This window comes from Lactuca serriola, chromosome 1 (assembly GCF_051521515.1).
Source record: "Lactuca serriola cultivar US96UC23 chromosome 1, Lser_US96UC23_V15, whole genome shotgun sequence".
Lineage (NCBI taxonomy): Eukaryota > Viridiplantae > Streptophyta > Magnoliopsida > Asterales > Asteraceae > Lactuca > Lactuca serriola.
The window spans coordinates 76,364,498-76,377,088 of record NC_136408.1 but is presented as its reverse complement, the minus strand read 5'-3'; the positions used below and the strand labels follow the sequence as shown (position 1 = coordinate 76,377,088).

Sequence of the window (12,591 nt, the reverse complement as noted above, 5' to 3'; positions counted from 1 at the left end):
ACTACAACTTCCAGCTAGTTTTATCGTACACGTCCATAATTTATTAATCCGTTTATAACATAAGAAAGTTAACTGCTATACAACTGCAAAAATGATAATCTTGTGAAAAAAAACAATTTTAGATTTGTTTTATCTTCCTACCTTTTTTTTTTTTGAAATAAAATACAGTGAAACATGTTTATAAATACACCTTGGAAAGGAGAGGTTTTTAATTTTGGGTAAATAATCCTCCAACACATATTTTCTTGGAGACGAAGTATAAGTCAAAATCCAACAATACATATTTATGTATGTATTTTTGTACTATCAAAATTTAAATGAGATAAGGCTAGAAATATTGACAACTCAAACACATAAGTTTTAATGAGATTCATACAAACATGGCTACATCCTTACCATGATTAGCCATTCGGATAAGTCCACTAATAAATAACTCTTTAGAGTGAAACTTGTTATCCATCAACTCAATGTCCTGATCTTTCTCAAATAGTCAAAGGTTGTCATCACAACACACTCATGACCGCAAAGCACGGCTCTTAACAAGCCAACTCATACATAACCAATGATGCGACGTGACCAAAAATGAAAAACCGAATGTTTCATAATACAGCGTAAGGGCATCCACGTTGGAGTTTTTTGGAGTTGAATATAAGATGATTAGGATTGAATAAATGTTGAATGAAGTGTGGATGATGACATGAAAGATAGTTGAATGAAAGAGTTGTATGATGATTGAGTGGTTGAATGAAATTAATCTTTTCTTTTTCAGTTAAATTTCAAACCAAATATATATATAATCATATTCTCTTATATTTTTATATTTGATTCTTATATATTTTTTTTTACTTAAACCATAAATATAATTAACCATATTTTTAGGTATTATATTATTTTATCAATTTTTAGGTCTTATTTTTTCAAATAAATAATACAAATGAAGTATTTAAAAGTAAAAAAGCTCTTAAAAATAAATATATTCGTTACAAATCTAATACAAACTAATTTTGAAAAGAATATTACATTAATTGAACTATTACACATTAATTGCGACTGTCATAGATTCGAGTATCATGTTGGACTTGGGACACAGGGGCGGATTTAGGGGGTTCCGGGGTGGCACCGACAACCCCTGAATTTTCCGGCTGTAATGGAAAAATAATCGAAATTTTTTAAAATTTCTATTTTTTCTACTATCGTGCAACCCCTAATCTTCCCGTGCAACCCCTACTATGAAATCCTGCGTCTGCCCCTGTTGGGACAACAAATTTGGATGAACCGTTGTGAAGAGATCAGGATAAAATAAAATTTGTAGGTATCATTTTTTATTAATGTATTTTTATGTTTCATGTTTTTTAATTAATGTATTTTTAGGTATTAAATGTTTTAGGTATCATAATTTTTAATTAAGGTATTTTTAAGTATTGTACTCTTTTTTAATTATTATATCTTTTATTTTTAATTTTTTATATTTATAATTATGTTTAAAAATATAACGATGATGATGTGAATTTCATTAAAACATGAAGGTTTAATGGAGTGTGAATGTTAAAGAGTAAAGTTGAACAAAAAGTGAAATGTCGATGCGGCAGTGATGTGGTAATCTATTGAAATCCTTAGAGTTCAATGGACTGTAGATGCCCTAAGACCGTTTGCTTGCCACGAACCATTTTGTACTCTATGTAGCCACTAACCACGAATGTGAACACTATCACAGGTGTTTGTGGTGGTTAGTGGTAAAGCATTTCCATGGTCAATTGTGGTGGGGAACACTGACCACCACACCCAATTACTTTGTTTCTCTATTTCTCTCCATATCTCTCTCTCTCTACCTTTCTCCATCTCTCTTTAAAGTTTAATTAATAAAAAAATATTTTTTATTTTAATATAAAAAAATAAGAAGGATATAATAGTGACTGGTCCAACCTTTTAGTGGTTGAATGTAATGATAAGTTGACACCGACCACTATAATGGTTAATAATAAGTATAACGGACGACCTAATAAATCAAAATAGTATAAAAACCATGCATAACAAATTAACAATATATCATATGATAGAAGTTTTCCTTTTTTAAGAGATATGTGCGTTTAAAATACTAAGGGGTTGTTTGGTAACATCTGGAAGATTCATATCTAAATGATGTAGATGTCTGGATGATGTAGAAGCTCTTTATGAATCTGTATCTGACCAATAAATTGATGTTTGGTTAGTCACTGAATGTCTGCCTCTTAACAAGGAAAATGACTATTTTAACCCTCTAAACTATTTTTTTGCATATATAACAAACACATCATCCAACATCCAAATATATCATATATACATCCTGAGATCACATTATTCTCTCTATAACAACATTTATGTAAAGTTTGTATATGTCAATGACACCTGCAATCAATTTAACTATGTCAATGCAGACACCTGCAATCAATTTAGCCACCAGCATTCAATCAATTCGACAATAAATTCGTTAAACAGGAATTGGTGTTATCATTTTAACCACCTGCACTCAATCAATTTGGCAATAAACTCATTAAAGAGGAAATGGTTTGGAATTTGATTATGGATAAAAAAAACATATGCAGGTAACTTCAATCATCAAACTCTCTAACATACATTTGACAAATAACTCTTAAATTTGAAAGATTTATGGATCCAAGCATCGATCCATTTATACCTATTAACTTATTGGACCAGTTCTTTACTATTTGACCAATATTAGACCAATCAAAAAAGTCGTCTTTGTAAATTACACTTGATGCAACACCAATTTCATACAAATCGACTAGAATACATAAAAAATGAGTAGCAAGAACATGATTGCAACACCAACTTCGAGGAAGAAAAACAAATCAAAAAACTTACCGATGAAAGTGGGAGGAGGCGAGGGGGACGCAACGAAAGCGGAGATGGAGCAGCATTGCCGGAGGCTGGCAGGTGGAGGCAACGACGAAGTTGGAGGCTGGCAGGGAAGCCACCAACGCCTGAGGAAGAGGGAGAATGAAGGAGGACTCAGAGAAGCGCTCGATATGTAGAAAGAAGGAGAAGAAAGAAAAGAGGCGGACGCTTGTTGGTAGGCCAAGGACAACCGATGGAATTTTTTTTATTCCGACTCCTTTTCTTGTCTTACCGAATCAGATCATTTTTTGGCACATCTTACCCATTAAGAGGGAAAAAGGGTTCAACCAATCTTAATTGTCTAAAGGCAGTCTCTTGATGGGATTGTTAAGAGGGGAAACAAACAGCCTCTAAGAGGGTGTTTTGATAGAATCCTTAAAAATCAACTTATTATAGTAAGGATAATCTAAATAAATTGATTTTAATAAGCATTTTTCCCTCTTGCTTATTGATTATTGTTTATTCCCACCGCAAATAAACCAATAAACAATAAACTATAATCTAATTTATCCAAACACCCAAGTAACATCATTTATTGTAACAAAATTATCCTCCACACTTGAATGTATTACACATGCAACTTGAATACTAAACCTACATACAAATTTTGTAACACCATCTAAGAAGTTTTCTACGACTTCCAATTTTCGACACAATTAACACCTATTTTCATGTTTTTGATGAAAGTTGGAATGTGGGATGCCAAAAAAACTCTTTCGTTTTATCATATTAAATCTTAAAATTCACAATTTTATCACATAGTTACCAAAATCAAAAGAAACCCAACAAAACTATCGACAAAACTTAACTTATCGATGATTAACTCTTTGAAATCTCTACTCTCTAGATGACTTCAACTATAAACCAAATGAAGCAAATCATTCCATCCTTCAAGCCAATGGAATGTAATGATCTATTCCATTCCATAACAATGTCCATTCAAATCCTTTATGATTTCATTCCACTCAAGACCTAACGCACACCACATAGGTTGTAGGATTTTGAACAAGACAATGTGATGATCATTCAAAACAATAGAACAAAGGAGACAGGATTATAACAAGCGATTCAAGCAGATATGTTGAAACAAAATCAATTGGCTAATAGACTCAGATCTTTAACTAAAAATTAGAACTTCAAAAATTGTGCATGGTCTATAAATTCTGAAAATTTAGGACAAAACTAAGAGATCATTACGAAAAATACATAAACAACGATAGCAAAATGAAAGTATGCTTCTCACAAAGTGACAAAACCATAATTCCTTAATCATCAAAGAGACTGAATCCCATTTCCTGAAAACAAAGAAACGAAAATGTAAGCATATGATCCAATAAAACATCTTGAAATGAAACAAGTTGATTAAACCAAGAGAATGTAAGTAAGACAACTTACATCATCGGATTCCTCTTTCTCTTCAACCTTCTCTTCTTTCTTTGGCTCAGCTGCGGCAGCAGCAGGTGCAGCACCACCACCAGCGGCGGCGGCAACAGCAACACCACCACCTCCTGAAGGAACTGAAGCCAACTTTTCACGTCCAGAGGCAATCAGTTCTGTGATGTCTTTACCCTTGATTTCAGACAAGAGCAATTCAATTCTATCTTCTTCTGCTTCGGCTCCAACTGTAAATCACAGTTCATAACTCATTTGTTACTTCACATTTCACAAAAAATGAAATGTATACAAACTTACTGGAGTAATATAGCTCCCTAATTGATGTTTTAAACATTTAATTATCAAACAGAATAGGTTCATACAATAGCACTATTTATAACCCATACCTGAACCGAGGATTTTCTTCAAATCTTCGGCAGATGGGGAGGTGTTACCTCCCAATAGAGCCAACAAATAAGCAGCAACAACCTTCATTTTGCTGCAACGAAACAAGAAAATTCAACAAACAAATCGAATATCCTCCTTTAAAGTAAAACAAACGCTGATTTTGAGATGGAGAAGGTATCAGAATGAGGAAGACGACGATACCTGTATTGCGCTGAAGCCGATCTGTATCTCTTGCCTCCTTTGTGTGTTTAGGGTTCAGCAGACTTGTTGAAACCCTAACTCGATTTATGAGTATTAATAGCTTCGGCCTTCCCGGTGTTCTTTAGTGGGCTACGATTGATGCATTGGTTATGGGCCGGACTTTTTCTTTATTATATACCCTGAATCCCTGATGATAACAAAAAGTTTCTAGATTGGAAATAAGATGAATATGGATGTTTATTTTTATTTTTACTATTTTATCATGAACAAATATAATAAGTATACTAGTAATAAATATACTACACTCAGAATGAGTTTGGATCAAAACTAACAAATATTAATGTGTGTCAAAAGCAGTCTGACTAGTTAACTTTTTTTAGAACTGTTTTTGAATTTTTTTGTGCTTTGATGTAATAAAAACAATTACAAAATTTTATTACTAAAACATTGATATACATTTATATAATTAAGATAAAGTATGACACAAATCAACTCGGTAGTCAATTAGTTATAAAAAAACCATTGCGAGTTGAAAGTATAGTATGAATTCAAATTAAAAACATAAAACAATAACAACAAAGAGAAATAACTTAGGAAACTAATTACGTTTCAAAATTGTTCAAAAAATATTAGTCGAATTTAGTCAGCACAAAAAATATTAATGAACTAAGGTCTTTATACACAAAATATTATCAAAGTGTATATGTGTTCAAATTACAACTTATGGTAACCTATTATTGGTAGACAAATTAAATGGAAAATTATGAATTATATGGCTTGGACTAATTGGGAAAATGACTTATGATTGTAATTATGTTTCAAATTTGTTCAAAAAAACATCATTCAAGTTTAGTAGGTATAAAAAAATAACAATGAAGTAAGACCTTTTGTACAATAATACCATTTAAGTACACGTTATGTTTAAATCACACCTTAGGCCGAGGGGGTGGTGTTGAGCTCACCGAGCTCAGTGGCGGAGCTATGTGGTTTCCGTGGGGTCCCAGGCTACTACTCCGCTTCAGCCCCGCAATGTAAAAATATATTTTCTATTAAGGTGCAACGATTATACATATAAGTGCAACTAATATTTTATCGGTGCAACTACTACCAATAGATTTTGCATCCGCCACTGACTGAGCTTCACTACAGCTCCATCAAGGAAGAAAGGGGGAAGAAGGGAGAAAGAAGAAGAAATGGTGTAGGGTGCTAAGTGGGGGAGAAGAAAAGGAGGCGAAGGGAGGAGGAAGAAGAGAGACTCGACATGTCATTGCCAAGAACCACTGTTTAGCTTTGCATGTTGGGGTTAGACTCGGTGTTTGTTGAGTCCAAGTTAGGTGTGAACATTTGGACTTAACTGGACCGAACCAGACCGGTTTCGGAGACTATTGTGGACCGTGGACCAAACGAGATGAAACTTACCAGGTCCAAGTCCATGTTCGGGTTTTCCAGTTCTTAGACTCGTTTCGACCAGTACAACTTACATGTATATGGTACAACTTGTTAAAATGCGTTTTTGGGTTTTATACAACTCGTTAAAACAAATATGTTGTTGTGTTTTATACATTACAACTCACTAAAATGAATATTTTTTTTGGGTTTGATGCGGTATAACTCATAAAAATGAATATGTTTCCATTTCTTGTGTCATTTGGACCAATCAAACTTTGATTGCTTATACTTTATACCATTTAATTAAAGGATCGTAACTAATTGAATATAACATCAAAAACAACAAAATTATAGTCTTAACTTCTCTATAAACTCTAAATTACACGTTCGAAAAAACCGCATGTTAATTTGACTTAAAACAAATAAGATATGTTTGTTTAAAGAATTTTACAGAATATAAAAGTTTAAATTTCTTGCTGAAAAGCTGAAATATTTTAGTTTTAATATCTCATCTTTGAAGGGTTATAACTTATTGAATATAACACCAAAAACAACAAAATTATAGTCTAATATCATCTACAAACTCTAAATTACGCATTGAAAAAAATCGCATGTAAATCCGACTTAAAACGAATGAGATATGTTTGTTGAAAGAATTTCACGAAATACAAAGTTTAAATTTCTTGTTGAAAAACTAAAATATTTCAACTTTGATATCTCATATTTAAAGGATTGTAACTCATCAAATATAACACCAAAAACAACAAAAATATAGTCTAAAATCATTTACAAACTTTAAATTACACGTTAGGAAAAAACATATGTCAATCCGACTTAAAACAAACTATGTTTGTTTAAAAAATTTCACAGAATACAAAAGTTAAAATTTCTTGCTGAAAAGCTGAAATATTTAAGCTTTGATATCTCATCTTTGAAAGATTGTAACTCATCGAATATAACACCAAAACAACAAAATTATAGTCTAAAATCATCTACAAACTCTAAATTAAACGTTAGGAAAAAACGCATGTCAATCCGACTTAAAACGAACGAGATATGTTTGTTTAAAGGATTTCACATAATACAAAAATTTAAATTTCTTGCTGAAAAGCTGAAATATTTCAGCTTTGATATCTCATCTTTGAAGGATTGTAGCTAATCGAATATAACACCAAAACAACAAAATTATAGTATAAAATCATATACAAACTCTAAATTACACGGTGGAAGAAATCGCATGTCAATCCGACTTAAAACGAATGAGATTTGTTTATTTAAAAAACTTCACATAATATAATTTTTTTAAAAAAATAAATCTGTCCAAAACTGGTTTTTACCCAGAACCAGTTAGACCGGACCGGTTTTGCTCAAATCCTAGAATCGAGAACCGGCCCGGGGGTCCAAAAACACGGTCCGATTCAGTCCACAGATCCAAATGCTCACCCCTAGTCCAAGTCTCCATTGCCGAGGATGTGCCGCGTCCACATCGTGCAGCCTTATACTAAATGATTGCTTTAAATAGCCGACTTGGCTTATATATTGCTTAGTTGGCATATTTAATGTTTAATTGACATATTCACTGGTATTTTTTATACCATCTAAACTCAAATGATATTTTTTTTAAACAATTTTAAAATTTAAGTACTCTCCTAAATCATTTTTTCTAACAATAAAACCACCCCAACACAAAATGAGGGAAGGGAGGTTATGAGTTATGACTATGTCGACCATCTTAAGTCCTAACAATCTGGACATTTCTAAACCCCCTCAACCTTTCTTCCTCAAACATTTACCCAACAATGTATTCAATTCACATTTATATATATTTAACACCAAATATTCTTTTTATGCATAGTGTTTATTGTGTATTTAACCCACTGATCGGTCTCTTTCTTAAAAAGAAAGGAAAAATATGAATACAAACTATAAACCCATAAGCAACATGCTATAAAAATAACTTTAGAAAATAAGATATGGTGTTCACTTTCACATAAAGTCAACAAAAAGATTACATAATTCAATTCCTACAAAAACCAAGCGATGGCATTGGCAGCCCCTCTGAAACTTACAAATGGCAAAATCAACCCCTACCAATAAATAGTTTTACAACTCCACCAATCATTCTTCTGTTTTCTTCTTCTTCTTCTCTTTCTTCTTACTTGGCGTTTCAGTCTCCTCCACATCATCCTCCACATGTTTCCTCTTCTTCTTCTTCTTCTTCTCCTCCTCTTTCTCCACCTCAGCAACTTCTTCCACCTCTTTCTTCTTTTTCTTTTCCTTTTTCTCTTTCTTTTTCTCCTTCTCTTCACCATCATCCACCACACTCACTTCTTCCTCAACTCCTCCCTTCTTTTTCTTCTTCTTTTTATCTTTCTTTCCTTCAGTCGCCACGTCAGCTTCCGCTTCAATCCGCCCAAGTACAGAATCTGCCGCCACATTGTAAGTCTGCCAAACAAAACAATTTTATTTCTAATTAAGACGATGTTCTTTAAAAAAATTTAAAAATTTAAAAAAAAAAAGTATATTGCTATTTCTTGCTTACCTTCGCAGGAGTAATCATGGCCCCACCTCCCGTTTTCTGATCCTTGTTATAAAATTCAATCTTAGGCTTCCCTTTAGTCGATCCAGCTGTCTTATTAAGCTCTCTCCCTTCAAGATTCCTTAATCTTGCTTCAATCTAAACTCCCCAAAACAAAAAAAACAATAAATAAACATAAAAGCAAAAAGGGCAGTTTTGGAATTTTATAATACACATAAAAAGAATTACCTTGAGACGATTCTCCATGCCCATAGAATTATCTTGGTTTTCTCCAAGAGCATCATAACGAATAGCAAGGGCAGTTTTGGAAGCAAGAGATCTTGAAATTTTCCCTTTATGTTTAGGTGCAGCTTGACCTATTAAACTTGCATGATAAATAAGCCCATATTTAGGAGTTGCATGTTTAGTTTTCAAAGCCCTAAAAAGAGCTTTTTCAGCTCCAAGAATCTGAACAGTGCTTCCAGGCTGTTTTGCAAGGTTTAATAAGCTGCCACCATGGGCAATTAAGCGGGCCCCCACTAGTTCTCCAACAAGAGCTGTTAGATTTGGAGCAATTGTGTTCATTCTGCTTTTTAAGTAATCGTATAGTTGAGCTCTGTATTCTGAAAGAGAAAGAACTTGATCACATAAATCTTTGATGTTTGTTAAATCAAGTTCACTGACTTCTGTTCCCATGGATACTACAGCTGATTCTTTTAGTTCTGTTTCAATCTCTTCTGAAAGTATCTGTTATGAATTATAATAATAGTTTAGTGTCTAAATTGATACAACTTTGAATAAAAAAGATAATATTTAGGTACCTCAGAGAAATCAAGTTTTGCAGCATTTGTTCGATAACCCATGAGCTTAACAGCTTTGGCATAAAGAATGTTGTCTGAAACAATCTTTGCAAGCTCTGGAAAATGCCAACCATACCATTCTCTAACTCTCATTGCATAAGTGTTAAGTTCTTTATCAAGATCATCTAGAAGTCCAATAGCTTGAATGATCATTGTATCCACCTGTATAAGAATCATGTTTTACTAACGTCATTAAATCCAATTTGAATAATGAAGTGATAATGTTTGAGAAGAAAGTTAGAAACTAACCTTATCAGGACTGAATTTTAGTTTGTATCTTGACAAACTATGAGATAGCCCCAAGCTCATTGGAGCTAAATCTTGTGATCCTAAACCGGTTATGAGTTCAGTCAATTGACTTCTGACTCCTCTCATAAGTTCCATAACAGTTTGGTTGTGAACACAATCGATTTGCTGTGAAAATGATCCGGTTTGAGTGTTATTTTAACATGTGAAAGTATTGGAAAGGAGCAACTAGGGTTTAAGTCAGAAATAGAACTTACGAGCTTTTCCTTGATTGCGTTTCCAAGTTTGGAGTCTGCAACAGCTAGTGTTTCGCCATCACAATGAGCACGAAGAAACTTGCGCAAGCCTTTGCTGGGCTTGCTGTCGATTAACAGAGTGGCTGCTGAAAGTGCCTCTGATGTGTTCTCAAATTTGGAGAAAGCTTTTAGCTTTACCACCTGTTGTTCAATGAGTTCATGTAGACAATTTGTAAGATTCATAATAGAGAAGCTTTATGAAGACGATGGGATCATTACTGGATTTAAACCTACCTGTCTGGCTGTGTCGGCTGATGAGAAATCCTTCCATAAATCCTGTAAGCGTAAAACCGATAAATCAATTGCATATAGTCATATACACAGAGTTAGAATAGGTGTGGGATTGTATTAATATATACTCACATCGACTTTGGAGAGCTTTCCTTCATCCAATACTTTGAAAAGGGCGAACCCCGCTGGGGTTTCGAACAGCACTAACATTTTCTCGATCCTCTGAACAGTTAGACCTAAAGAAAACAAGCAGAAGCAAGCTTAGCGATGTTTTATGTCTCTTTTTCATTAAAGAAGAAGATCGATGTTCGGAAAAACTATGGAACTATAGCAGGGAGGAGTGTTACCTTGGGAGGAAGAGGTGAAGAAGAGGGTCTAGGGTTTAAGAAAGGCGGAAGAAAGAGTGTTACGTTTAAATAGTCGAAATCGCAATGAAACCTAAAAATGTAAAAAGAAATAGAAACTTTTGTTAAAAAAAATAAATAAATAAATAAATAAATAAAAATAGTTATATCTTTCTGGTTTCGGTGGTTCTTAAATTTTTGACCAGGCAACTCAATTACGTTTTTTTAGTTTGTAAATAAAATTAGATTATAGCCCGCATTAAATGCGGGAAACGTATAAAAAAACATAAAATTGTTTATAGATATTGTATAATGATTATAAAAAAATATATGGTTATTGGTATTATTGAAATGTGTAGAAAATACATTGAAAACGATAAATATATATAATCATTAAAAGATCTCTTTGTAGACATCATTTTTTGTTTTATTAGTTGAACGACTTTCCCCGTTTCATATAATTATGATATTTATATATTTATAAGCATTTTAATTAGACGTTCATTGCATAATAATGTTACCTAATTTAAACATATATTGACAACCAATATACTGTTTTTTCTATTGCATTAAATATTGACAAGTATTTAATTTATTCAAATAAAGTTATGCAATATAATTTATAAAATGTTAAATGTTATATAGATTTAATTTTAGTATATCATCAATGAAGATTATTTTCTAAATCATGATTGATTTATTTTAAATTGATTATAAATATAAATGTTAGCTTTTATGTTTGTTCTTATTTATTTGGTATTCGCAAAAACTTTGCATTAGTTTTTGCGCAACTTTGAATAATTTTAGTATATCATCAATGTAATTTGATGTATCTTTCAATTATATGAAATATCAAATAATGACATTTCATTACTATTGTGATAACTTAGTTTATATATTGTATTTTCACTAATCTTAACGGTCTTATTTTTTTTAATAACCGTAACGCTTTTACTAAATGTACTTTTTACAAATCTCCTAATATCTTATAATTTTTATCTTACTTTATAATTTTTCATAACTATGTTATTTTCAAGATTGACTGCTTTAATAGTGTTTTTTTTCCAGTCTATTCAATTTTATATTTCATTGTACAACATCATCGTTTGTATTTATTCTGAAATTTCACTTTAAAAATGTTTAATGTTTACACCTTGATATTAATTTTTTTTAATAAACTCATGTAATAATTATGGAATATATATCTTATTTTAATTAACATTCATTTCCTTTATTATATCAAGCTCCTCATTAAACGGATATACTTTTGGAAAATAATAATTATAATAGGGAAGCATTATTTAAGACGTAAATATTTGATATATTTTTGGAGAAAAAAAATCAGGATCATTAAAAAAAATTATATAAAGAAAATACAAATTTAAATTTGTTGAAATTATGGATGAAATTACTGGCGAAAATTTATTTTGGGGGAAGTTGTATTTTGTAAGGTATAATAATATTACAAAATTTGAAATATCTATATTTGTTGTGTAAATTAATAAATTTTATTGTTACTATACAAAGATAAAAAAGTAGGTTGATATGATATACAAAAACATAATAATTTCAATGATATTTTAAAATCATGCCAAAATTAACCGGATTCTTATGACATAAAAATTAAAAAAAAAAAATCATAATCATCTCTAATATATAAAAGTAACATTTTCGTAACTAATGTCAGTTCCCAAGATAGTTAATTTTTGTTTTGTTAAAGGTACCTAATATATTTTCATGTTTATTTGAAATGTTTCAGAAAAGTAGTTAACTGATTTTATGTAATTTGTGACAAAGAAAATCGAAATATATGAATACATACATTTGAT

General features: G+C 31.7%; 2 protein-coding genes across 3 annotated transcripts; both read right to left on the bottom strand.

Moving 5' to 3' along the window:
- Positions 1-3,991: 3,991 nt before the first annotated feature.
- Positions 3,992-5,032, bottom strand: LOC145092842 (large ribosomal subunit protein P2B-like). 2 transcript variants are annotated; one of them, XM_079030829.1, is made up of 4 exons: positions 4,879-5,032; positions 4,677-4,768; positions 4,291-4,517; positions 3,992-4,190 (listed from the first exon to the last, which is right to left on the bottom strand). In XM_079030829.1, exons 2-4 carry the CDS (start codon positions 4,762-4,764, stop codon positions 4,161-4,163), a joined length of 345 nt encoding a protein of 114 aa, XP_078886955.1. In that variant the 5' UTR covers positions 4,765-4,768; positions 4,879-5,032; the 3' UTR covers positions 3,992-4,160. The 2 variants fall into 2 exon arrangements, with proteins under 2 accessions (XP_078886955.1, XP_078886961.1); XM_079030835.1 differs by having other exon boundaries at positions 4,677-4,765; positions 4,879-4,944.
- Positions 5,033-8,225: 3,193 nt separating this feature from the next.
- On the bottom strand, positions 8,226-10,851 carry LOC145092831 (NOP56-like pre RNA processing ribonucleoprotein). The gene is made up of 9 exons (XM_079030818.1): positions 10,766-10,851; positions 10,551-10,654; positions 10,422-10,463; positions 10,149-10,328; positions 9,895-10,059; positions 9,607-9,807; positions 9,035-9,532; positions 8,810-8,944; positions 8,226-8,712 (listed from the first exon to the last, which is right to left on the bottom strand). The coding sequence occupies exons 2-9, from the start codon at positions 10,626-10,628 to the stop codon at positions 8,386-8,388; spliced, it is 1,626 nt and encodes a 541-aa protein (XP_078886944.1). The 5' UTR covers positions 10,629-10,654; positions 10,766-10,851; the 3' UTR covers positions 8,226-8,385.
- Between the last annotated feature and the right edge of the window lie 1,740 nt (positions 10,852-12,591).